Raw genomic sequence first — 27947 nt, 5'->3', positions numbered from 1 at the left:
GGATGCTGAAAAAGACATCAGACTTCAAAAGAAACTTTGGTTCCATTCCTAGATTTTGGCCTTGAGCAAAATCATTTCCCTTCTAAGCCTTGATCTTATCTTCTGTCAAATGGAGATAATATTTACAAACTTAAAAGATTGTTATGATTGGTTTATGGCACAAGATGAATAGGACAAATATTAATGATGATACCTGAATAAAAAGCCATTTCTGAGGTTTGCTACGAGTTAAAATTTGTCCTTTATGCAATACAGAGGTATCAGAGTATAGGGAATAGATTTGGCTTTTGAGTAGGGAAGACCCGAGTTCAAATCTTGCTTCTTATGCATACCAGCTGGGAACCCTGGAAAAGCTTTTGCCCCAGTCAGATAATTCTTTAAGATATAAGCTATAAATTTGGAACTATACTCAAAAAGTTATCAAACTGTGCATATCCTTTGATCCAGCAGTGTTACTACTGGGCTTATATCCCAAAGGGATATTAAAGAAGGGAAAGGGAGCTAGCTGTATGTGCAAAAATGTTTATGGCAGCCCTTTTCATACTGGCTAGAAACTCAAAATTGAAGGGATGCCCATTAATTGGAGAATGGCTGAATAAATTCTGGTATATGAATGTTATGGAATATTATTTTTCTATAAGAAATGACCAGCAGGATGAATACAGAGAAGCTTGGAGAGATACACATGAACTGATGCTAAGTGAAATGAGCAGAACCAGGAGATCATTATACACTTCAACAACAATACTACATGATGATCAATTCTGATGGACGTGGTTCTCTTCAACAATGAGAGGATCCAAATCAGTTCTAATTGATCAGTAATGAACAGCTATAATAAAAGCTGACCTATCTTGTCCTGATGAAATCACAAGTTCAGTTTAAAATAAAGATGTCATTAATCTAAAAGACAATCTTCTTGAATTTAGTGATGTAAGGGAGAGATTTGAAATAATGCAAGGTGAAATCAATAGAATAACATGCAAAAACTCCAACAATGTGAAGGAAAATCTCATTAAAGGAAAATTCTGACTGAAAATAAAATGATGGTCAATACAATAGAAGAAGTGATAAACAATAATGAAACACACCTTCCTCCTCTACTTGGAATGCTTACATACATCTTTAGAAATGGCCACTGTTATCAGGTGTTTTTGTTGGAACTAAATTTCTAGTTCAAGAAAACGTTCAATTTCAGGGGAGGAGGTGGAAAATATAAATTCATTTAGAAGCTGCATTGACTTGTTTTCTTCATTAATTTAAACAAAAATAGCTCAATATAGGTCTATGAATATTTAAATCGAAAGGAAAATTTCTATATGCATTATGACTCTCATGCATTGTTCCTTTTCTATATCCTAGATATTCTATATCTATATCTATATCCATTTCTGCTCATGTACATATTGTCCCTTTTGTACGGTCCTAGTCAGTGTAGGCTATATTTCTTATTTTGTAATCTGTAAATGCCATTATAATATAGTATTATGGTAATATGTTACAGTTCATTCTGTCACCCTCTGTCAGATAGTTAGACTGTTTTCATTACTTGGAAATTTCTACGAAAAATATGACCATGCATTTTTCTAGAGATTTTTTCCCCTTCTTCATGATAATACTCAAATTATTTTTTCAATATGTAAGTACTGAGTCAGAGGCTATAATTATTTTTATGCCTCTTGTATCATCACTCTACCCTCAAAGCACATTCCACCAATTGTAAATTCCACTGCCAATGTATGACAATGATTTAGTAACCAATATGTCAATATTAAGTTTTGTCACTTTCAGGGATTTCTGTCACTTGATGATTCTTAAGTATCACTGCAAAGTCATTTATGTTTTTTTCCCCCCTGATTTGAAGTAATGATGAATAATTTTTCAAATGGCTGCAAAAAAAATCTATTCTCTGTAGATAAAAACATAGTATTTTTACCCTTTTTTAGTTGTTGTTGCCATTAGCTTGGCTTTTTTTCTTCCTCATTTTTTATCTTTTGATCTGATTTTTTTTTTTTTTTGCATAGCATAATGAATAATGAAATGTGTTTAGAAGAACTGCACATGTTTAGCCTATATCATATTGCTTGGTGTCTTGGGGAAGGTTAGGAAAGGGAGAAAAACTTGGAACACAAGGTTTTGAAAGAGTGAATGTTGAAAACTTATCTTTGCATGCTTTTGGAAGAAATAAAATACTATTAAAATAGAAAAAAAATCTATTCTCTAATGTCTATTCATAGCCTTTGCTGGAGACTATATGACGGTGCATTTTTAAAATGTTTGTTATCAATTTTATGTTTTTAGCAGTTGTATTTGTAGAAAATTTTTTGTTACTTTTTCATTTCATATTTTTGTAGTGTTGAACTTAATAAATGTATGCATCTAACATTGTGTCAAATAACTTGTTATTTTATCTGCTTTTGACAACTGAAACAATTATTCTCTTTCCTTCTACCTTTTATAATCTAATTTTTAAAAAATTTATGAAAGAGATGAAATTTACGGTAATTAAAAGCAGATCAGACATTGGAAATTAATATTCTGTACTCAATGTGATTCCAAAAAATGCTTGTTCTACTTAGCATTTCTTGTTGGTTAAAAACTATCTTCTCAAAAAGCAAAAGTTAAATGAAAAATGCTTTATAATCAAAGAGCAATCAGAGTAGAGCTTATATGCCCCTTTGAATAGTGCTAGAAAACTCAAATTACCTGAAGTCTTAGTTTCAGTCTGAGGTTGCTGAGCACCTATTGGTGCAGGCTGAAGTCCTTGTGTATTGATTGGTGTTGCTGAATGGATCCCCTGTGTTCCAATTGGTGCTGGCTGGATTCCCTGTGTTCCAATTGGTGCAGGCTGAATCCCTTGTGTATTGATAGGTGCTGGCTGGATCCCTTGGATATGACGTGCATGAGATGCATCGACTGTCATCAACTGCATGGGATTTAGATGCACTGTAGAAGCCACCCCGACACCTGTTTGAGCTGTGATGGCAGAGTTCGGTGCCTGAGCTGAAACTAGATTACCATAAGACTGTTACTACAGAAAAATGAGAGAGCTTACAATATATTTTTGAAAGTCTTCTCAAAATAAAAATTCTGGCTGTTCCTTCTCAGTGTGTCATAGTGGAGTTAACAGACCCGGATTTGAATTCCACTTTAAACTCATACTTTGCTAGTTTAGTCATTTTTTTTTCCCAGTTGTGTCTGATTCTTCATGACCCCATTTGGGCTTTTTCTTGGCAAAGATACTAGAGTGGTTTGCTATTTTCTTCTCTAGCTCATTTTACAGATGAAGAAACGAGGTGAACACGGTTAAGTGATCTGTCCAGGGTCACATAGCTAGTAAATATCTGAGATCAGATTTAAATGAATCAAAGTCTTCCTGACTGCAGGCCTGGTTCTCTATCCAGAGCACCATCTAGGTGCCCCAAACTTGTTGTACTTACCCGATGGTGTGGTATATAACACAATGGAATATTATTGTACATTCAGAAACAACTAATAATAACTCAGGGAAACACAGGTAGACTTATATGAAGTGATACAGTCTACAATGCCAGACTCTAGAGAACAGTGAGACAAAAACCAAAATCCTTGCTCTTAAGTAAAAAAGAACTTGAACAGTTTATATGATAACCACTGGGATGCAAAGGTGAAAGTCTTAAGTCTGACTCATGCTTGATTAGTTAATGAATGGCTTCACAGTGCAAATTATTGAGGTGGCAAAAGGTATGTGTTGTCAAATATAACCAATGTATTATGCGTTGATTTAACTTCTTACTTATACTTCGTTATGAAGACGTGTAAAGGAAAGTTACCTCAGTATTTTAATATTGTGAAGGAAAAATCATCAGTGAAACATTTACTTTTTAAAAGTACAGTTTGATAGCACAAAAAAAGCCATCTGATGATTACTATCAAGTTTTGGTAATGTTACATACAGTCTGATAAAAATTAACTTGATAACTGTATCTATAATTTAGGTACTTAAAAATACCTTTGTTTTACTTTTTTGGCATTATGTCCACAGAGCCAATGATGTTATGAATGTTTATAGTTAACATTTTAATATTGTAGCCAATATTTCAATAGTTTTAAAAGGAGTATTTAAAAAAAATTTAAAAATAAAAAAGTAAATTATTTTTCTGTAATAATGATTAAAATCTGTCAAACTCTACCCTTATCTCTATTGGGTATATAAGGGGAGAGAGGAAGATATGCATAGTGTTGGGAATGGGAAAAAATAACTGATGGACTGATAAGATACAACCATAAGGTTAATTACCAATCTGAGTGTACAACATCAACTGACTTGCTGATAACTGGCATCATCACTATATTAGTGAATATTTAATGAGAAATTTATGTCTCCAACAATCATTCAGGGGAAGAGGATGGAAAGGGGAATGAGCAGTTCTAAATTGCTTATATGTGTCAGGCACTATGATATGTGCTTTACAATCATTATCTCCTTTGAGCTTCACACAAAAACCCTGAGAAATAGATGCTGTTATTATCCTCATTTTGCAGCTGGCGATAAGGAGGCAAGTAGAATTTAAGTGACTTGCCCAGCATCAAACAGCTAGTAAGTGTCAGAGCCTCAAGATAAGATAATATTTGGATCATTAGATGTTACAATAATATTATTATTGTACCCATTTTCCAGGTGAGAAAACTGAAGCTCAGAGAGATTTAATGACTTTAGTGAGATTCAGTTACAGTGAGATGAGGGGCAGAATGTGAACTCAGGATGTTTTAAACTTTACATCCCTCACTATGTATTCTTCCACTCTGGCTCCCAAGGAGGGGGGAATTCTCTTTATCTTATAGTAGGCAGTATCAATGGAAAGGTACTCCTGTTTATCCCTGAGTAAAAAACAATGCCAGCATGCACCTCCTAGTAACCAGGTTGCAATTATTTATGCAGAGCTAGTTATTTTCCAGAATCTCCATGTTTTGTCTTGCAGAAACAGGAAAAAATAATCAGAAACCTGAACATAATCCAAACTCTTATAAAATTGACCTCCCATGTGTCTATGAAATAGACAAGAGATTATACTTTCTAGCTGCCATTATCACTTGATCTCAAGTCAATTTTGCTTCATAGGTTGTTCTTCCTTGAAATTCACATCTGAATCTTAAGAACTAATATTTGGGGGCGGGGGGGCGGCAGCTAGATGGCACAGTGGAAAGAGTACCAGCCTTGGAGTCAGGAAAACCTGAATTCAAATCCAGCCTCAGACACTTAACACTTACTATCTATGTGATCCTGGGCAAGTCACTTAACCCCAACTGCCTCAACAACAACCAAAATAATACTAATACTCCAAAATCTTGAGTGCTCCATAACATCCCCTTGCCCCTCCCAATCTAGTATGTCTCAATTTATGTACATGAAAACTGTAACATTTAGAAAAAAATTTAAGGAAACACTTTTTACCTGGATATTGTCGAATGGTAGACACTGAACTTGTGATGGGGGTATATGTGTGTGCAGTCAATGGGTACGCAGAGGGTGGGTATGTTGGCAAAAAGTATTGGAACTGGACAGGGACAGATTGCCTAGAGGTAACAAAGAAAATTTTAAAACTATTCCATATGCTTATTCAATCATTTCCTCCCACAGTCCTAGGATGACAACTTCTTATCCCAAACTACTACACCAATATACTACTAGCCTCAAGTACTTTTTGTTTATGTTTATCATTTTGTTTATGACCAATTCAGAAAACTTTCTGCTTCCCATCAACCAATATTGTTCATCTTATGGTTCACATTTTAATCCTTTAAATTATTCAATTCTTTTTTGAAGTCATTTCATTCCTTAAGTCCCACTGTGTAGTTACAACCATACCTTGATCTTCAATGATTTCTATTACTTATCACAGAAATGCATTCTTTTTAAAAATTCCCTCTCAATGCTTATTCCTTTAAAAATATTTTTTTTAAAGCTGTACCACTTCTTAAAAGCTTCACAAGAAAAAAATATAGATGGGAAAACAGATAATAACATAAGGCCCAAAGTATCCAACAAATTCTGTTCAATATAAAAACTTTGATTTCAGTTTTGTTTCACTAGCCTCCCAATAAGAGGTCCTTGACATTTTCCCAATGAGAAGATACTTTTGATTTTCCTTAAGTTTCATGATTGATGATGGCTAACAGGATGTTTTTGAGTGTTTCTATACATTGATAAGGAACATATGATCAGGTGTCTACCTTGAAAAAGACAATGCAAAGATTCAAAATGGACCATTAAGAGATCTAGGTCTTAGATTATAAGCCTTTTTGAGATAAAAACCTTTATACATACAAAACATTTAAGTGAACAGTTTGACTATAAAAATGTTTTTAAAAATTATTTTAAAGAAAATATCCTTTACATTTTGTATTTGTGTATATGTATATATGTGTACATTTTATATATATATATATATATACACACACACACACACACATACAGAGATATCTACTAAACTGTACTATGTATTACAATAGTTCTAAATATTATGATGCTATAATTGAACTATCATTGATAGTATAATACTTTAATTGATTTTCATGTTATTACATTAAATTCACTTTTTAGAATTTATTGTTATTGTTCCTTTGGGGATTTTGTGGAAAATAGGATGAATCACCTGCTCAAGCTTAATGTAGTACCCTAAAATGTCTAGATTTTGGTATTTTTGACTAAAAATTTTAAAATCATGCATAAAAATCCCATGTGATCAGTGACATTTCTTATACACTGAAATTTTTCAAGTAATCCAGGAGAATTTTACTAAAACAGTACCCCCTGCCCAACAATACCAACTTTTAAAATCTATTTGATTTTTTTGTATCTTCTGATTTAAAACACCATAACAAAGGGAGAAAAAAAACAAAACAAAACAAACAAACTAAGATACATATGAAGCTTTTACACTCACCTGTTGTCATTTCTGGTCTCCATTGCAACAGGATTTGGAGAGGCCCGATGTCCAGGTATAGGAATAAGGCTACTCCTCTCCGTTGGGTAATCTGGCTGGATCCGTGGAGAAGTATGTGTGATCTGCTGAGGGACTACCTTAGCTATGAAGAAAATGAAACAGGACCTTCATTTATTCTTCCCAAGGTATTGTTACTAATAGTCTCTACTAGAAATACCTGAATGCCATAGGCAAGCATGTGAAGACAAGCATGATTATTTTACTAATAAGGGGCAAAGAAAAGAATTTCTAATTAAATGTCATTAATGTTCAAAAATCTCTTACTACACTGATTGCAAAAATGTAGTTCAAAGACTCCGTTGGAATCCCTAAGACCCTTACATAGGTGGTCTGTGAGGTCAAAGTTACTTTCATGATAATATTAAGCCATTTCAATTTTTAATATAGGTAACATCAATAGATATAATAACACTCTTAAACAAAAGCTCTTTAAGGGTCCTCAATAACTGTTAAGAGTGTAAAGGAGTCCTGAGACCAAAAAGTATGAAAACCATGGCTGTGTCACTTTCACTTACTTTAAAAACAAGAGTTAGATATCAAAACAATTTCAACAGACTCAAATGATGGGACAAATCTAAATCTAGTATGACAAAATTTAATAAGGGTAACTAAAATACTATACTTGAATTTTTTGTAAAAATAATTATACAATTAACAATATGGAACAAACTTGGCTAGATAACAGTTTACTTGAAAAGGAACTAGAGGTATCTTAAAACTTAATGTCAGTACCCAAGCAAAATAACTAATGAGTACCTAGGCTACATTAAAATTAGGCGTAATATGAATTCTGGTGTTTTCATTGTAACCTTGGTCAGACCATAGTTAGGAGTATCATACAAAATTCACAATATCACATTTTAGCAAGAACACTGACAAACTGGAAAAGGGCATTCAGGATTGTGAGATTCCACACAAGATCAATTGAAGGAATTGGGATACTAAGATTGAGGAGATCATGAAAGTTGTTTTGTGTATATGAGGGCCTTCAGAAGGCAGAATAGAAGTTTAAGAAAGGTAAACACCTATATTTTAACCAACTACTGCTGTGCAAAAGTGGAATGCGCTACTTCCTTACTGGTGTTCCCCATTATTAGAGATTTACAAATGAAGTCTGGATGACAACTTGATATATTGAAATTGGGATTCCTGTTTAGAGTGTATCAGCTAACCCTTAAGGTCTTTTTCAGTTCAAGACTCTTAGGGTAAATTTGAAAAGATCTTCTTGGTCTCCTGATTCTAGTCTCTTTAACCCTTTCCTTTACATTTCTGTCAAAGAAATGTTCCTAATGTAAATACCAAAACACAATCTCCCTCGCTCAAAGACCTTGAGTGGCTTTCTTTTGCTTACTAAATAAATTTACTTTTTGGCAGTGCAGTGTAACAAAAAGGACATTGGACCTGGAGCCAAGAGACCCATGAATTCTGGTCCTGAGTTCTGATACTTAAAGGATGTGTGACTATGGTTAAGTCCTTTTAGTTTTTGGATTCACTAATCAAATGATTAAGTAAATCCATAGTATTGTAGTACTGTACTCAAATGAGTGAATGAATGAATTGACAAGTGAATTCGATGTGTTGAGGTGTGGGGATAAGGGGGAGATCTTGTAGGTCCAAATGCGAAAGAATTCACAACCCCGAAATCTGTGGCAAAAAGGAAGTTCCCTTAAGAAGGAGCTCTCTTAGCAGGCAAATTCCTAATGAGGAATTTTGCAAAGATGTGTTTGACCCAACAAATGTTGGTTTGGGGCTGGAAGCTGTCTGGGCTAATCAATAAAGAACCATCAATCAAGAGATCTCCAATTAAATGAAATCATTTTGAAAGCTTTTTCCCAGAGTCTGGGAAATTTCCTGAAGGGGATCCAGGCCACCCCCAAAAGATCAATGGAGGGTGATTTGACCAAGATCTCCAATTGAATGAGACTGCTTAACTTGGGGAGGGAAGATAAGCTTTTTCTCATGAAAGAGTCTGAGACCCCGAATTCAGTTTCAGGGTTTAACTCCGTCAAATGCACACGATGGAAACATATTTTGTGTATATCTCCTCTATGCTTTTTCTCTCTCCTTTTGTCATAATTTTCTCTTTCTCCTCTCACTCCCCCCTTTCTCCTTCTCTCTCTCCTCCTTCCTCCCTTCCCCTTTCCTCCCTCCTTCAGTTTCCTTATGTGTAAAATATTTCCTCAAAGACCAGTTGTGAGGAAAGTAATTTGTAAATCTTAAAAGTGTTACAGAATTAAGACTTCTGAGGCAGATGTTTATCTGGGTCTTAGCTACTTTTTCAGTCTTCTTTACTTCAGATTTAGCTTCATGCCTTCTTTGCTCCAAGAAAGCTACATTATTCATTATTCCTTGACTTTGTCTCCTGTTTCTATGCTTCCTGAATGCATCATTTCTGATACTTAGAATAGAATGGCGGGCTCCTTTTTTTTAAGCCGATGAAAACTTCTTTATCTTTCAAGGTCCAGTTCAGAGGCTACTTCTTCTAAGATCACTAAGATCACTTCTAAGATCTCCCCCACCTACAAGTAATTAATATTTTCTTGATCCTTTTTATACCTGTTTGACATATATGCACATTAGTAAATTTCTTGAGGGAAGATTTTTTTATCCTCAGTGCTTAGCATTATCTTGCCTACAGTATACATTTAATAAATTTGTTGAATTGAACATTGAAAAAAAGTATATCTTAGAGGCAATAACTAGTGTCTTTTCAAATGAGAAGGGATATCTCTGTATAGGATATATAGTAATGTGGTACAATGTTATGATGCTATAAGTCCCAGGAATATCGAAATCAAAATGTAAAGTTTCCACATCAAAGGAAAAACAATGTAAGCATATAAAAAGAAGGAATTCAACTACCAAGGAACCACAGTAAGACCTGGCAATTTCTACTATAAAAGAGAAAAGATCTTGGAATAAAAAAGGCAAAAGATTAAGGCTTGTTAGAATCCTAGTGTTAACTTGAAACAAGGTGATAACTCAAGGGAGATGTTAGAATCCCAGTGTTATTAACTCAATGGAATTGATACAATGCTTATTGGTTCACACCTTAGAGGGAATCCTTACAAAGTGATAAATCAGTTGCCTAATTTAGCATGGTACTTAGCAAATCCTCTAGCTCACTAATGCATTTAAGTACTCATTAGAGTTCACACTTTTGGGAGATTCACAAGTCAATATTCAGTATGAGATTCACAAGTCAGAAACCCATAATCCCACTCTGGGATCCCATAATCCCACTCTTGGAGGAGTCAACCTTTTACACCCAGCATCAAAAGAGCTTCAGTCAGAGTCACTTCAGAACATTGCCAGGAGTCGGAGAGGAGCATTCTGGGACAGACACAGAGCACTCTGGGAGATTGAGAGCCAGAAGCCCTCTCTCAGAGGTAAGTCTAAGATTTATTCCATTTTCCACCTTTGTGCTGGCTGGAGGCTGAAGGACAAACCTTTGGATTTGGAGACATTCAGAGGGAGCTCTTGGAACCAAACAGAGAGATAGGCCACCAAGAAAACTTACTGGGCTATTTTGGAGGAAGCAATAAAAGATCTGAACTTTTAACATCTGGCTGCATTTGAGGTGATTATTACTTGGAACAGAAACTCAGGCTGCCTCCAGAAAACCTCCCCAAGAAACCTGCTCCCCCAGAGAACGATTATATTATAAAAAAGAAGAGAATCTCAACAAAGGTTTACAACCAAACCCTGCAAAGCTAAGTATAATTCTATAGAGGAAAAGGAGACATTTAATAAAGCATTTGACTTTCAAGCATTTCTGATGAAAAGATCAAAGTCTAGTAGGGAATAATGAAATAATATAAACATAAGAATTCAGAAAAACCAAAAAAGGTAAATTTATTTGAACAATGGAAAGAGCTGTTTGATAATGCAATTCTAATACTAGGGAAAAAAACAAGTGTTCCTTCCAAATTTAAATGTCTTCAACGAGTATTTAGGGAGCTAAAGAAGAAAAAACAGAGGTCCTAGGGGGTGGACTGTTTCTATTCTAAAGAGGTGAGGAGGGGGAAGAGAAAAGAAAATAAAAGGAATGCATTAGGTTAGAAGAATAGAAGGGGGTAGAGAACTTGCTATTTCTCATAAATGGGGTAGAATGAAAAGAGGGGCTAATAAATCTGGAAATGGTGATGAGGGGAAAAGATTCTCTATGTGAAATAAACAAAATAGGGTTTTATATAGACAGATTCATAAATATGTGAATGTGCCAAACAAGAGTGAAACCAGTAAGGAAGGAGGAATAATTAAAAGGGAGGATAACAAGGGAATGTTTGTAAGCAAAACAAATTTCCTGATTCTGGAAGAATTTAAAAGAAAAAAAAAAAAACAACTACTAGAAGCTAAGAGTATGCCTGTCAAATGGGGAATGGCTAAACAAATAGTATTACACAAATGTAAAATTATTGCAATAAATGAATAGTGAGACTACTATAGTTGTATGAACTGATGAGGAATGGAGTCTGCAAAATACAGAGTACAATTTCTTAGGTCAACACAATATAAAGAAAAACAATTCTGAAAAACTTAGCACTGATTGATGCAAAATGACTAGCTGTGTCTTCAGAGCATCTATGATGAAACATGCTAAACACCTCATGAAGGAAGGGTGATATACATTCAAAGTGCATTAAAAGAAATGCTGAATTTTTGAACACAGCCAAGATATGGATTCATTTTGCTTGACTTTGCTTATTGTTTAACAAGTTTTTTCTTTTGGTTCTTAATTTTTAAATTGTGGGGATAGGAAGGGTGAATGAAGTTAGCAATACTCATGCCCCAAAATGAATATTATTGAAACATTTTTTAAAATGTGCAACACAAAAGGAATTGCAAGTAGGACAGTTTTTAGAAATAATGTATAGAATTTATTAGTTTAAAAGAAAACCAAAAAATATAAAATGGAACTTCAGTTTTATATGCAATCTTTTTTGTGTTTTGTGGTGAATATGGAAATATTTCTTTCTCTCTGGTGATTATGTTCAAAATAATAGAAAAAGAAAAAATACTAAATTATCCCCAAGTAACCACAGTGGAAGTAATTATAAAAAGCAAACTTATCAAACAAATATGTTTACTAGAGTAAGATCAAAGGTAAATGAAATCCAATAACAGAAGAAATGTTTTATTCATAACTAGCCAAAAAATTGAAGAAATCAGAAGATAATGAACATTAAGTAGCATATTTCTTTCTCTAAAGAGTTATTTGATGACCACTGGTATAATCTTCAGTGTAGTTACAATTTAATGAAATCTTAAAGGTCAGAAATGTAAAAAGTCAATATTACAGAAATATAGATATGGAAATGAATGCCAGTAGTTCTGTTATGATATTTGTGCAACCTTTTCAGATTATTAGTATTTTTTTTTAAACTACTTTTACTATGATTCCTTGGGGATAACTTAGGGAAGCAAATAGTAAAATGAAATTGAAAGCACTAAAACAAACTACCCTTATAAAAGATTTTCATAGTATTTGTCCAATGTAATCAATTATATCTGATATTTTTATATGAAGTGGCTAAAAATTTATCATCAGTTTTACTTTACATTTTGATGCAAAGGCATGAAGTCAAAGGAAAATTATATAATGGAACATTATAAATTTTATGAAAGGATAATTGCATAATGAACTAAAAATGACCGATATATCAACATTAGGCCACACTGCCATATATTTTTAAGGAACTACATGATATCAGAATAATAATTCATCAAAAATCCTATTTAAACAAAACCTTGTAACTTAGCAGGTGAAAGCCCAGAAGTGGTAGAGGGAGTCCCAGTTTCCTCAGTGCTGGGTTAGCAGCTCTAGAATCTGAAGGGGTAGCAGAAGTGGTACGTCTGTCTCAGGTTTAAGGTTACATATAGGTGGGCCAGAGCCAATAGAAAGAAAGGCTGTATCCTCAGCATTATTACTTCCTGCCCTTGTTCTGAGTGTTACTTTTGAGGCTACCACTGGATAGGGGGCACTTATGAGTGTCAGGAATACCTAACCTTTCCTCCTTCCTCCCACAAAAGAGCCAAGAGACATCAGAAGGCTCACTCAGAGGAGAGAAAGGAAATACTTTCTAGGGAATATCAAGCAGAGATCTATATTCTAATATATATCTTACTACTTAAAGAAGAAGTTTCTGACAATGAACTATGTCATTCACTTTAAAAAGGGCTCCCCCTTTCTCAAACCTGACCTTCCCTGGATCTCTCTGCAAGCATCTGATACTATGGATAACCAATTCCTCCTGGGTATTTTTTCCCTATCTAGGTCTCCATATAAATACTCTTTTTCTTGGTTTTCCTCCAACCTGTCTGGCCATTCTATTTCTTTAGTTATGCTCGCTGTGATATCCTTGGTCCCCTTCTCTTTTCACTTAATTATTTCTCACTTGATTTTATCAGCTTGCATAGGTACAAATATCATCTATATGCAGATGAGGTTGATATCCATATACAGATAGTCCTCATTTTAAATAAATTCACATTATAAACGGCACTTATGCACCCCTGGCCAGGAATCCTGGATTCAGTGCTTGCAAAACCTCTCTAGTGTGAAAGGGATGGGGCCACAGAGGGCACAGGGCCATTTATACTAAGTGAGAAATGACTGTACCTAGCTCTGTAAATCATTTCCAACTCCTCTTGGACATCTCATACTAGATGTTCTGTAGTTATATCAAACTCATGTCAAAACAAAACTCATTTTTATCTTTCCCTCAAAACCCCTTCAGTCCAAAAATTGCCTATCATTGCTAAGGGTGGGTAGCAACATTTTCTAAGATCACTCAGTGCAAAACATGATGGTAACATAATTAACAAGTCCAATCTGATCAAATCTTGTTCTTAACATTCGCAATGCCTCACATAAATATTGCCTTTTCTCTACTCACATAACTCTAATATACATCCTTATCCCTTTTCACTTAAGACTATATGTTAAAAGGGCAGCTAGGTGGCACAGTGGATGGAGTACCAGCCTGAAGTTCAAATGTGACCTCAGACACTTAACACTTCCTAGCTGTGTGACGCTGGACTAGTCACTAAACCCCAATTGCCTCAGCAAAAAAACAAACCAAAAAACTATGTTAAATATACTATAGTTATTCTCTCTGATAGAGAAATAGCAGAAAAATTTATATCCAAGTATGTAACACTGCCAGAAAGTGACCTCAAGTCTCAATGGATCATATAATAGCCTAGCTATTATCAAGACATATCTGTTATTTCAAGCCTAAAGATTTTGAAATGATTGCTTCTTAGACTTTTCCCACTCACAACCTCTTTTTACCTGAGAAATTTTTACATAACCCTAGGTATAAGTACATAAAATAGATAAAATATATAAAATATATAAATCAAGCACTTACTGATAATAAAATCATTATTTCACAACCCCCACATTCTATTATGAAACTCCATTTGGGGTCATGACCCACAGTTTAATAAGCTGGGCTCTACAAGACACTTTTTTGCCTAACGATTTTTAAAACAATATTTCTATCTTTTACAGCTGGATAAAACTAAACCACAGATGAATTAATATAAACTGGCCTGTTGGTACTGCTCAAATTAGAATTTTGGTTATTCACTGTCCAGTACTGCCCATTATTACATTATCCATAAAAGTTTTAATGCTTTAGCAACTATAACTTCAGTATTAGCTGCATAATTTAATAGAATAGCTGATTCTTTGGTATTTAAGAATTGGCTGCAACATCTTTAGGAGGATGTGCTGAAGTAGAGGAGTTAATGGGGAAGAAAATTAAGATTAATAACTATCAAAGTTTCTAGATTAGTCAAAAGTTTTAATTATCTTTCAGGATGTCTCCTAATGCCACCAACAAATGTTTTAAAAATACGAGAATAAATTAGAGATACTTAGATCGACCAAGAAAATAGAAGCTTTCCCAGAATGTCCCAAAACAATTGTTTTAAATTTCCTTTCCCCCCACCCCAAGACACTTACCAACCGGAATATTTGAGGTTGTCACTGCTGTAGCATGAGACGAATGAGAGGGCATGGTCATGGTAACAATTGTACTTGTGGGTGCTTGTGTATGTGACACAGATCCTAGAAAGGAAAAATAAATTCTAAACAGCTATTTCTACTATCATATTTTCAAATTGGAGAAATACAAATATGGGTTGGAATTTAAATAGAACTCAAAAAAAAAAAAAAAATCATCCCAAAAGTAGGCAGGGAAAAGTATGTTAAAGAAAATAAACTTGTTCTACTTCTTATTTTTTCTTAAGGAAAAAAATATTTAAATAATTTTCAATCCCCAACTATTTCTTTTAAAAAGAAAGTGGGGGTACCATTACAGAATATTGACATTTACCAGCTGTAGTTGCTGAAGGAATGGTGTTGGTGGCCAAAATGGGAGCCACAGTTGCTGCTGCCACTGGTGTACCACTACTGAAGATAGTCTTCTATAGAAGAGTAAACAAAACAACACAAAATTGTGCTAATCAGGAATATTTTCATTTCTATTCCAATTTAAATTCAAATAGACTTTAAGAATAAGCATATCCTGAGTAACCACTTTAACATTCTGGTTTTGAAGTCAGTAACATGAAGTTCAGTTAGGGTTTTATCCATAACTTTTACCTGAGCCATGGTATGAAGCTGCTGTTTTGGTGTGCCAATAGCTGGATGTGATGGTAATGTGATTCTGGTTGTTGCATCCCTCGATTGTGCAGGACGCTGAATACTAATTGCTGCTGAAGGTGGGTGCTGGATAGACAAGGTTGGCCGACTAAAAATACATAAAACATAATTCAACTTCTCAAAGACATCATAGTGAGAGATTAGATTTTTTTTATTTCATCATTTATGTTGTATTAGAATGAGAATTGCATTTTTCTTGATTTCTAAAGAACTTATTTTTAAATCCCATCAGGCCTTTGACCAGATTACTGAAATAAATAGCCAGGTAAATTTTACTTTTCAAATTCATTTAAATGTCATTAAAAGCATTATCCTAATGCATCATGAATCATCCAAACTGATTTGTAATCATTATTAACAAGGTATTTCCCAGATTCTTACTCCTTAGAATTGTTTAGAGAATAAATGAGATATTTGCAATTTCCAAATCTTAGAGTGCTATATAAATGCTAGCTATTATTATTCTTTGAAGAAAAATAATTGTCTTCATTGATATGACGGGGGATATTTGAATATTTTTGGTTAGCATTTATACATTATAGTTTTCAACTGCAATGCTACAAATGAAAAGATACTTTGTAATGTTTACTTAATATTTTCACTCTTTGCAATTATACTGTAGGTAGGGAATTATTTCCTTCCCTAATCCCCTTAACAAGAAGTACTAAAATCCAAGACCAGTTCATTCATCAGTCTATGAAGTCTTTAAATCTATTTGTTTTTTTTACACCGTTGGTTGGAAACAACTATACTGTTATGGAAAAAAAAAAAAAAAGCTTCTTGAAAAATTAAATAGGCAAATCCTGAGAAATGACGAGTTTGAATGTGGCTTAGGATTACTGATAGATTTCAAATTCTAAATACTGTAAATGCATATAATTAATAACTGTCTTTCAAACAATGTTTGAAAGCACAGAGTTTATGTATTTCAGTCCAGATCAATTATTTTTATTTATGGGGAAATAACAAGTTAAATAGGAAATAAAGGGAAAATCAAATGAAGCTTAGAATTTGTTGACCCTCCCAATCCTTTCCTTTCTAAATGCATACTTAAATTGTTCTACTTTTGAACATAATTTATTCAAGTATTCCAATTTAATCTTGAAGTTATGTAACAATTTTCAAAAATTTACAACAATAATAATAGAAGCTGAACTTATTAAAATACTGTTCCGGGGAGCTAGGTGGTGGTGTGGATAGAGCACCACCTCTGGAGTCAAAAGGATTGAATTTCAGTCTGGCCTAGAACACATATTTACAATTGTGGCCCTGAGCAAAGCACTTAACCTTTATTGCCTTACCCTTTCACCCCCCCCACCCCACCACATCCTCCCAAAAAAACTTTCCTAAAAATGTCTAGCCAAAAGTTTTATTTTATGGATGACTTGGAACTAAGATTAGATTTCCTAAATCCATTCACTTGTCACTGGATTCTACAGCATCTCTAAAGAATCCAACTCAACCTAGGAATAACTGGTAGAATACACAGTGATATGAGCTTTTCATGCTGATTCCTTTTGCTAATTTTAACAAGAAAAGCTCTTAAAGTATGATAAAATACATTATTAACTTTTTAAAATTTCATATCACTTTGGTTTCATGTCCTTCACTCACCTAAGGGTTGAATCAGTAGCATGAGCCGCTGTTGTTGTAATGACTGGAGATTGGGCTCTGGTGGCTGAAACAGTTGCTACCACAGCAGGAGGGATGGTATTTGAAGTGGTCACTGGGGGACGAGACTGCAAATGGAGAAAAAAAAAATCTATATCATCGTAAAAATGAAAGAAAAATGAGATACAAGCTGAGAATTTTGATAGTTCAGAAAAATGGGTTTCTTAGAGATGTTTAATGTCCACAATTTAGAAACCAGAAGGAAATATTTTCAGGATGGTTGTGGATGGAAAAATCATAAAAACCCAGAAAATTTCATAAGTTCAATTTTGTTAAGAATTTTTTGTTTTGTACTCAAAATTCCAAATATAACCACCATCAGAATTTTCTTTCACCATTTTTGCAATGAAAAGAGTTAGCCTCAAGATTTATAACTTATTTCTTGCTTTATCCTCAATTGACATCTTATTAGGAATGTCATATGACAAGATTCTTTTCAAATAGACTTCCCTGAAGAGGTGGACGAAACAAGCAATTTTCTTTTTTTTTTTTTTTTGCTAAGGCAATTGGGGTTAAATGACTTGCCCATTTGGAATTTTCTTGGCAAAGGTTCACACAGCTAGGAAGTGTTGAGAGGCTGAAATCAGATTTGACCTCAGGTCCTCCTGACTTCAGGGCTGATGCTCTACCCACTGAGCCACCTAGCTGCTCCAAAACAAGCCAATTTTCAAGGCAGACTCCAGTCTTCAAAAGGATGGGAAAGAGCTAGAGTAGCTACGGTATACTGGACATTGTCATGTAGATGTCCGGCTATAGCATTCAGTGTTAGGTCTTAAACTACACTTTTCCTTTTTATACTCTACATCCAAGTGGAGACTTTCTGATTTTTTTTTCTTTTGGTCTAATCTGTTACCCAATAGGAATCATATTTAATTTTTACCTCTTCCTGGGAAGTAATTAAACAAGGGAAGAGGGAGAAGGAAATAGATTTGTTAACAGGTTGACCTTGCATTCTAATTCTGAAAATTACAATCTGAGTGATTATTATAAAATGAGGAGTTGGATTAAATAACTTTTAAGATCCCTTCCCTCAATAAATGTATGTTCCTATGATCCTTGCCCCCACAAACTGATCATCCCACGATGCTTTTCACGTGTCCTTTCTTTACCTGATCATTGCTATCACCCTAATGCAGATCCTTCTGCCCTCAGATACTTATTTCCCTGTCTCTAGTTTCTCCTCTGGCCAACTTATCTTTTTATAAAGTAACCAGATTAATCCCTCCTCAAACAAGACTTTAAAAATTAGCATGCCTCAGCAACTCAAAAAACTGAAATGACTCTTTACTGCCTACAACAGAAAACGAAAATTTATTTAAGATCTTATATGACCAATGACTCAATCATTTCTTTCTATTTCATGACCCACTACTCTCTTATATAAATTTTTTCCTCCAGTTAAGTTGGTTTACAGGAGAATCCCATCTTATGTAGAGAATAGGTTCTAAAGTCAACATACCTGATGAAAAATGTGTAGTCAAAATTACTCCAAATGTTGTTGGATACAAGTTATGGCAACCAGGTTCTGATACAGAAAGGATTAAAACTGCAAGTGGTAGTGGAAATTGAGTGAACTACAATAACTCCATCTTGTGACTCAATTCTGGAGCAGTTCAGTTTCCTTTCTATTCAATTATTCCAATTCTATTCAATCCAATATTTGTCTTGTGCAAAAACTTTATTTAATTGTGGGAATTGACACAAAATGCTATTACATTGTTTGAACCCTGGCCTGCTTGGGTGGGAAATCGAACTTTAAGACCTGAGTTATACTGATCAGTAATCATATCAAATACATTTCAAGCAACCCATATGTCTTATCTGAAAACTGTACTATTTTTGGCCAATTCTATTTTTTAAGGAATTACTTTTTTTGGACAATTTTTTTTATTTTCTGAGCTGTTGATTCTTTTCATAATTTTCTTGCATAACTTGTTTCTTTTCCCAATTTTTCTTCTATTTTGGTTTTTAAAAATTCTTTTTGAACTTTTCCAAGAGAATCTTCTGAGCTTGAGACTGATTCATAGTACCCTCTGAGGCTTCACATGTAGGCATTTTGCCATTATTGTCTTCACCTGAGTTTGTGTTCTGGTTGTTCCCTGTTGCCAAAGTAGTTTCCTATGATCAGGGCTCTTTTTTTTTTTTTTTGGGCTCATTTTTAAAAATTGAGCTCTACTTCAAGGGCACAGGGGAGAATGTTATTTTGCAGGGGGACAGGGACCTCATCACACGCTTTCTGCATTGGGACTGGATGTGCTGAGCACCCTGCCCCAATGCATAGGGCTGGCCTGATTTATGCATGCCTATTGTGATGAAGGTCCAGGGCTCATATTTTGTCTTCTGGGTGGAGGCTGAAGGCCTCACAGCTAGCTTGCCGAACCAGGACTGAGAGGCCTCTGTTGTTGATCTGTGTTATGGCTAAAAGACTTCAATAGATTGCCCAGATTGTGCTTGCACTGGGCCATGCTCCCCTTTTACTCGAGACAGACCTTTTGTGAAGTCCTTTTAAGTTGTCTTAAGTAGGAAAATTGTTTCATTCCTATCTTTTTGTGAGTTCTGTCACTTAAGAACCCATTTAGAGGCTTGATTTAGTATTGTTAAATAGAGAGAGAACTCAGAAAACTTCCTGGCTTCTCTCTGAAATCTTAGCTCCACCCTGGCCTCTACTGATTAGTTATATTCCTTTCATGAATATAGAAACTTGGGGGAAGTGGATCTTGTTTTCTGATTTCAGAGAATTGTACCTGTTCATTTTCCCTATCTCCCTAAATCTTCCTTTCAATTAGAAATCAAATTGTCTAATCTTTTATTCTGGTTGCTTTAATTAATTGGTCTTATTTTATTGATTGTTTTCAATGCATCTTTCCCCAAATTCTGAGACCAGTGACAATGCTAAGGAAAGTTACTAGTCCTGATTTGTTGGACAACTGGTATGCAATATTTCTTCGATATGTTTGGAAGCTTGAATCTTTGATTTCTCATTCATTTTATCTTTTACCTACCATAATATTCTCAAACCTCTATCTTCCTCTGAACTCCTATAAAATCTATGGTCTGTATTTAACTGTTTATGGTATGTTTTCTCTCTGCAAGTAGAATGCAAACTCTTCAAGAATCAAGACTATGCTTTAGTCTTTTTTATATTTCTTGAGGCACCTACCACCAATTAGTGCCCTGAGCAATAATAATTATTCAATACATATCTATTGACTGAATATCCTCCCAAGACCATCACCTGCCTGGATTGGCTGATGAATGATGTGCTGTACTGCTGGCTGAGCTGTAGCTGCATTTGGCAACTGTGAAGTTGGCCTCAGGACTGTGGTTACCTTAGAACTGGACATCACAGCGGCAGCAGCTGCACCTAAAATATGAAATTGAATTCTTAATCAATAAAATAATCTGTAAGGTCTTAGAAATTTAATTAATAGTCCAATTCAATCCATTAGAAAAATAACACTTGAACAAAGAGACTAAGTAAACCCTTAGTTACCAGGAAATTAGGTAGTGCAGCTGACAATCAATTAAGATTTGAGTTCAAATCTGGCCTCAGATGCTTACGAGCTGTATAGCCCTGTGCAAGTCACTTAACACCTACTTGCCTTGGTTTCTCATTTGGAGAAGGAAATAGCAAACCATTGTAGTTATTTTGCCAATAACACAGGGTCATGTAGTCAGACATGACTGAACAAACAACAAACCTTTAGTACTTAACTGAAATAATTAGCTAGTCCAATACAGTAAAAAAAGGCTTCTACTTTTCAAAAGTTAAGTATTTACCAATGACTATGGATAGACACTGGACCTATGATTTTACTGGTAAAGAAAAGTCCCAAATGAGAAAATTCCCTATATCAATGCAATACATTCTCTTCCATTTCTACTCTTGGTTGCCTAGTTACTAGTTGACTCAGGTACTGAGAGATCCTGTTATTTGTTCAGTGATACAGAGACAGGGCTTGCATTTAGACATTCCTGTCTAAGCTATTCCTCTACTATTATAGATGTTTTCAATTTGAGGGAGGGAAAAAAAAAAGTGCATGTCTGACCAAAAATAAAAATAAAAAAAATTACCCATCTATAAATAAAATTGACCTACAGAAATATCTAAAAAAATTGTTTTGTTTTGTTTTTTTTTTTGCTTCTGTATCCTCATTTGCATTTTATTGATGACTAAATTGGTCTATTTTCAATTGATTTTATTTGTTACAGAAAGTAATTACCAGAAAAGTAGGTAAGTGGTAAAGGAAGTTAGAGGAACAATTTAAATCAATCATGCTAATAAGCTATGTACATTTTATAAAGGATTGAAAACATGAAAATATATGCAACAGTACTATGTCATTTCTTCACTTGATACTTCAGGATAAAAGTCAAACAGGAACATGCAAGAAATCTAATCTCACACAACTATTGTGTGAAATATTATTCTTAAAATAATTACTCAGATATTTTGTGCAACATTTTATATATCATCATAATAATTAGTTTGTCCTATTAAAAGATCTGGGACAAAAGCTGGCATAATTTACCTCGAGGTAAATGAGAAGCTCCAATATGAAGAGGGGGCCCAGGAGCACTACTGCGAATGATGGACATTTGTACATTTGTGGTCATAATGTGATGCAAATTGCTGGGGTGTCCCTGCAATAAAAAAAAAAAAAAAAGGAGTAATAAGGTATTTAATGTACTTATTCAAAGCTTAAAATCTGACTGTGAATCCTTTGTGTGAAAGACAACTGCTTTCAGATAGTAAGTTCACAAAGGCCATGTACTATATGCAATTAGGGGTTTAGTAAGTGATTTGGATAAATAAATTTTATAAGAAATCAACTGCTTCTAGCCTAGTTAATTATTAAGATTCACGTAGATATATGTAAAATGTGACAATTTAAAATATGCAGTCATCTACATTCCTGATGATGTTATTAATCTATTGTGTTTATCTTGGCCAAACAAAACTTATTTCTGTCCTGATCACTTTTTTGCTCACTTTTCTTTATTACTATATGAAGACATTTTGGACTCTCTGGAAGATAACCTGTCACAACAAGTAATATATCCAGACAATAGCAAAATGTACCACTCATTTCTTCTACCAGCTCTCTATCTCCTAAGAATATTTTCATCTTTCTCTTACAGATGTTACATGATGTAATATGCCACACCAGTAACTCAATGAATGAAGATCAAGAACAGTTTGGCATCTTATTTTGTAAAACAGTAAATGGAAAAACCTGTTGTCCACTGATTGTTGCCACAGGAATAGCGGAAGCTTGAGGGATGCTACTCTCCATCGTCACAGTCACCTGCCCTGGGACCTTAGGAGGGAGCGACAGGGTAGAAGGTGGAGCAGGAGCAATGGGACGGCTCGGCATGGTGGGCTTCAGAGGTGGCTGAAAACAGAAATAATATCAATAATTTTTCAAGAGAAATTAATTTTTTATCCAAGTCCTTAAAAGTTGGAAATGAAGTCAAAGTTAATTTTAATTAGTATGTAAAAGTGGAATAGCCATTACACTCCAACATGAATCCGTGGGCTGCTGGAATTTTCGAGAATGATAGTGCTTGAGTAGTGGGTATCCTCAGAAATTGGAAAAAAAACAAAACAAAACAAAAAAACAACAACCCTCAATTCCAAAATACTCTCATATGATTGTCATTGGCTTCAATCAATTAACTGTTAATTCTTCATTAATGTGCCAGATTCTCTGTTAGGTGCTAAAGGCCATAAAGGCAAAAATGAAATAGTTTTGGCCTTTAAGGAACTTTCCTCTATTGATCAAGAAATATAAAAATGCATAAGTTCAAGTAAAGCAGAGAGGCAGTTTTGGAGTGGAGAGTACAAGTATCTGAGAGATCAGAAAAGACTTCTGAGAGGATGATGCTTGAATTGAATTTGAAGATACTAAGCCTGTAAGAGAAAGTAAGTGCTGAGGAGGGAATGTATCCTAGACAGGAGGCCACGCTCAGTGCAAAGGCCCAGAGAAGAGAGAATGGTGTATGTGTGACAACAGCAAAAAGGCCAGTTTGGTTGGATTGAGGAGAGTGTGAAGAGAAACAATGTATAAGAAATCTAGAAAGATAGGATGGGGCCAAGATATGAAGAGCTTTAATAGCCAAAGAGTTTAATATTTCATCTTATAGGTCATTGGGGATTATTGGAATTTTTTTATGTAAGGGAACTGGTCAGATTTGTAATTCAGAAAAATTATTTTAGCACTCTGCAAAGAGATCTCAAGCCAGAAGACCAATAAGGAAGAAAAATATTATAGAGATAAAAATGACAAGATCTGGCAACTGAATGGATAAAGGGAAATTGAGTGTAAATGAGGAGCAACAGAATGTTGATTGTTATGTACTTAATAAAAATAGAAAAGTTTGGGAGGGTAAGTTTTAAAGAAAGGTTCTATGCTGTAAAGATCACCAAGTAAGAAATTTACTGCCTCAAATACTGAAACTTCCAATTTCTTTTATCTACTAGAGGCAGACAAAATTATGGAAAGAATTATCAATCGAGAGTCAAGAAAACCTGAGCTCAAATCCAGCTTCAGACACTTACAAGTTGAGGGACACAATCTCTCTAAGTTCAATCCCCATTTCCACATCTATACATGGGGATAATAGCACCTACTTGTTGCTATGAGTATAAAATGAGATCATAACAAAGTGCTGGCTAAACGTTAAAGCACTAAATGCTAGCCATTATTATCACTACTCAATTCCTCTGAATTTCTACATCCCACCTAAGCTACTCCCAGAGATAGTCAAACTTGACCTTGGCATCACTTATAATTGTTCTATTTCTATGTTTATGACTTCAAAAATCCCTTTTCGGATCATATTCTCTTATCATTCCATCTTTCCCTCTCTGTATCATAACCTTTAACCCCCACCATGGGCTCAATTTCCTTCGTTCTTTGGTAATTTCCCAGGATATCAGTCCTGTATTACTACCCTCTCCTCCCTCCCCAGTCCTGACCCTTTGATGAACTGGTTAAATTCTATATTATCAGTACAACTAGGTAGGTCAGTTCAAGAAAATGCCAAATGGGATCTTGGAGAGTCTGATAACAACAATAATTCTCTAGATTTCCTTGCTGATTTTTGCTAATGTAAATTACACTTTGTCAATCCTGGATTATTCCTACCATCTATTTCCTTCATTCCTATTTATGTGCTACTGAATGTAGCTGGGAAAAGTCACAAACTATGCTAAAATAACCAATTGCAAATTTATATTAACATTAGCTCAACTGGACTCTCATTTTAACAAGGCAATCCTCTTACAGCTTTCTACGCTCACTACAGAGACTGTGCCAAAATATTTTATTCTCTCCTTAGAATTCCCCTTACCCTCTTTACCTCCATCTCCTGGTTTCCTTCAAGTTTTTACTTTCTATAAAGCAGTTTTCTCAGTGCTTTTCCTCCAAAATTATGTCCAACTTATCATATCTACATCTTGATTGTACAGATATTTTCATTCTGCTTTACTCACTATGAACTTGAGGGTAGGAAATACTTTTTTTTTGCCTTCCTTTGACTCCTCAGCACTTACACACTACCTGGCATATAACAGGTACTTAATAAATGCCAATTGACTTGGTTCTCCTGAACTCCAAGATCCATCTTGGATATCTTAAATGGATATCTTGTTAGCATCTAAACCCCAGCAATATTTAAACAGAATTCTCCTGTCAAAGCCCTCCCAACTTCAATATTATTGTTGAAGTTACCACCATCTATCCAATAACAAATTATTAAAGTCATCCTTGAGATCTGCCTAGCTCAGGGCATCAAAGGCCTAAGCTTTTGATGTCACTTTCCGGTTACTTAAATACAAAAGAGCCACAAGAAGCTGCACAATAGACCATTTTAGGTCACTTAGACACCACTGAATCAATTCAGGATGTCCTCAATGTATATCCTTGTGGGATAGCTTTCTTTTGCTATAGGTTAGTAAATTTCCTTTTGTTAACTGCTGAATCATCTACAAGTGTCTTATATATATATATTTTTTTACAGGGAACCTAAACTAACTGACACTGGCCTAAATCTGGTCAAATCCAGAACTTATTAACCTCTTTCTTCATTTCCATAGTTACCATCCAGTACAGACTTTGATCAATTTTTATCTGGACAACTACAATAATATTCTAATTAGTCTAAATGGCTCAGGTCTTTTCCACTCCAGCCTATCCTTCCTTTGGTTGCCAAGGTAATTCTCTCAAAAAGCTGGTTTGCCCATGCCACACATCCATCCCTTGGCTCAGGGGCTCCCTCCTGGCCTCAAGATCAAGTATAAAGTTCTCTCTGTTTAACACCTAAAGCCCATAGCAATATGCTCCCTACCTCTCCAGTCTTTTTATATCTTACTCCTCTGTATGTTTCTTCCTTGCTGTCCTCCTGGAGGATCTCTGAGTTTGACATATACACCATCTCCATCTTTGCATTGGCAGTCTCCTTTCCTTAGAATGTTCTTCCTCCTGTCCCTTAGCTTTTCTGGGCTCATAAAAGGCTCAGCTCAAATTCTGTGTTCTGGAAAAGACCTGGCCATTTCCCCCAATTCTTGAGGGCTACTAATAGTGCCTTCCCTCCAGATGACCTTCCAATCATTCTATATATGCATATAATATCTTCCATTAGAACGTAAGCTACTTAATGGCAGAAGACAGCTGTGTCTTTCCTTTCTTTGTCCCCCCAATGCTTTGGATATGTGGCACATAGTAACTTTAAAAAGGATAACTGACAGAGTATGCAGAGATGGAAGGACAAGGTCAGATCTCTGACTATAGCCACAGTTAAAGGATATAACATGGATGATAAACAAGCAAAGGAAACTGAGATAGGTAGGAGAACCAAAAGTAGTGACACAAAACCTTGAGGAGAGAAACTACGAAGGAGGAGAAGATGGTCAACAGTTTCAAATAATTTCCAGGGATCAAGAAAGATGAACACTGATAAAAGGCCATCAGAACTGGAAATCAAGAGAATGAAATTAATTTCAAAATCATTTATAGAAAACATCTGGTAAAAACCCATTGATGTTTTGGCAATGAGAAGATCCAATTCAGTTCCAATTGCTCAGTGATGAACAGAATCAGCTACACCCAGTGAAAGAACACTGGGAAATGAATGTGGGCTGCTTACATTTTTGTTTTTCTTCCCAGATTATTTTTACCTTTCTAAATCCGATTTTTCTTGTGCAACAAAAAAACTATAAATATGTATATATATATATATATAGTAAAAATAAAAACCTATTGATGTGCAAGCACATCAGTAGCACATTAAGCAGCACAAAAAACTGAACACTGCAGAGTAATCACAAAAGGTTGGAGATGAACATGAAGCCATATATAAAGACATTTGGGAGGTTGCTAAAAGTTATAGGTCTATTTTCTGGTTATGGCTCAACATGAAACTTAAACCTTTCCTTTCAGTTACCTTCATAAGTCCCTCTGAAAATGAAAGTGGTACTGCTGGAGTCAGATGTGCTGCTGGTGGGGCTGTGACGGTGACTGGAGCCCCAGAGGGTACTGCATGGTGGGGAGGCAACATTTGGACCTGTGGATAAGGTCGCACCACAACTGGCTCTTGCTTTTCTTCACGAGACTGTAGCGAACTACTGGAGCCCAAGTGCTCCCTGGGAGTGATTTCTGAATCTCGATTAGATTCATCGTTAACTAATAAAGACATTAAAGATTAAAATTAGTTTTCTCTAGCATCACATTTTCTACAAATCAATGAATATTGTCATGCAATTCCATTTAGATTCGAAGACTGCCAAATAGCTCAGTTTTTCACTAAGCCAAAAACAGAGTGGAAATTTACTTGTTTTACTATAACAATTTAATAGAACACCATTCTTATATTTTTCACTTTTGCTTTTGTCCCCATCATGGGGATTTGTTACTTGGGAAACATTTCACAATTTAAGTTATGGAAAACTATTAGAAAAATGACTTGCTAGCTTAAAGTCCACAACAGTAATGCATACTCCCAAGAGATGGGTGATAAATGATTATAATGTAAAGGCAAAAGATATAAATAAAATATATTTGAAAGAATTTCTGCAATGCAGACAATCGTCAATGTTAACATTAAGAATAGTAAAAAGAAGATAAATTTTGAGTTGTTTTAATGGCTATCTTTGGTCCCACAGAACAGATAATGAAACATCTTTTCTTCCTCTGCTAAGTGGGGACATGAGGGATTCTAGAAGTCAATGATGTGTATCCACTATCATGGTGGTCACTCTATAGATTAGTTTCGTTCTGTTTTTATAGGTACAAAGGGGTATTCAGAGCCTATGTATATGTGTGTTCCTTTAGCCAACAATGACTTAAAAGACAAAACAAATATAGCTTTAAAAAATTATATATTGTTTAAAAAAAAAAAAGAAAAAAGAAAAAGAGAAAAAAAAAAAACACCAAAACCAAACCAGTATAACCTCATTTAAGATGGAAGAATAAGTTTGAATGTATAATCTTTTCTATTCAAGAAAAGCTCCCTAACTATTGCAGAAAAATTAAGAACGCTATAAATTACACAAAAGCTATCTGACAAGATGAAAAGCTCATCCTCTCAAGGCAGACTTTAATATTTTCTAA

The 27947-nt window shown here is 34.8% G+C and overlaps 1 protein-coding gene across 5 annotated transcripts in view; it reads right to left on the bottom strand.

Annotated features, from left to right (window-relative positions):
- Positions 1 to 27947, bottom strand: part of SAP130 (Sin3A associated protein 130) — a 49735-nt gene that overhangs the window by 11732 nt on the left and 10056 nt on the right. For 4 of the 5 annotated variants that reach the window (XM_051985669.1, XM_051985671.1, XM_051985670.1 and 1 more), the window contains exons 3-13: positions 26782 to 27020; positions 22572 to 22730; positions 21867 to 21978; positions 20574 to 20698; positions 17278 to 17402; positions 15604 to 15751; positions 15335 to 15425; positions 14962 to 15066; positions 6927 to 7068; positions 5435 to 5556; positions 2707 to 3009 (exon numbers count right to left, since the gene is read on the bottom strand). In XM_051985669.1, coding sequence (XP_051841629.1) covers positions 2707 to 3009; positions 5435 to 5556; positions 6927 to 7068; positions 14962 to 15066; positions 15335 to 15425; positions 15604 to 15751; positions 17278 to 17402; positions 20574 to 20698; positions 21867 to 21978; positions 22572 to 22730; positions 26782 to 27020 — 1671 coding nt within the window. The remainder of the gene's footprint in view (positions 1 to 2706; positions 3010 to 5434; positions 5557 to 6926; positions 7069 to 14961; positions 15067 to 15334; positions 15426 to 15603; positions 15752 to 17277; positions 17403 to 20573; positions 20699 to 21866; positions 21979 to 22571; positions 22731 to 26781; positions 27021 to 27947) is intronic. The other variant, XM_051985672.1, reaches the window with a different exon arrangement.

Source organism: Antechinus flavipes, chromosome 3 (assembly GCF_016432865.1).
Source record: "Antechinus flavipes isolate AdamAnt ecotype Samford, QLD, Australia chromosome 3, AdamAnt_v2, whole genome shotgun sequence".
Classification (NCBI taxonomy): Eukaryota; Metazoa; Chordata; class Mammalia; order Dasyuromorphia; family Dasyuridae; genus Antechinus; species Antechinus flavipes.
This window is presented reverse-complemented; position numbering and strand designations above follow the sequence as displayed.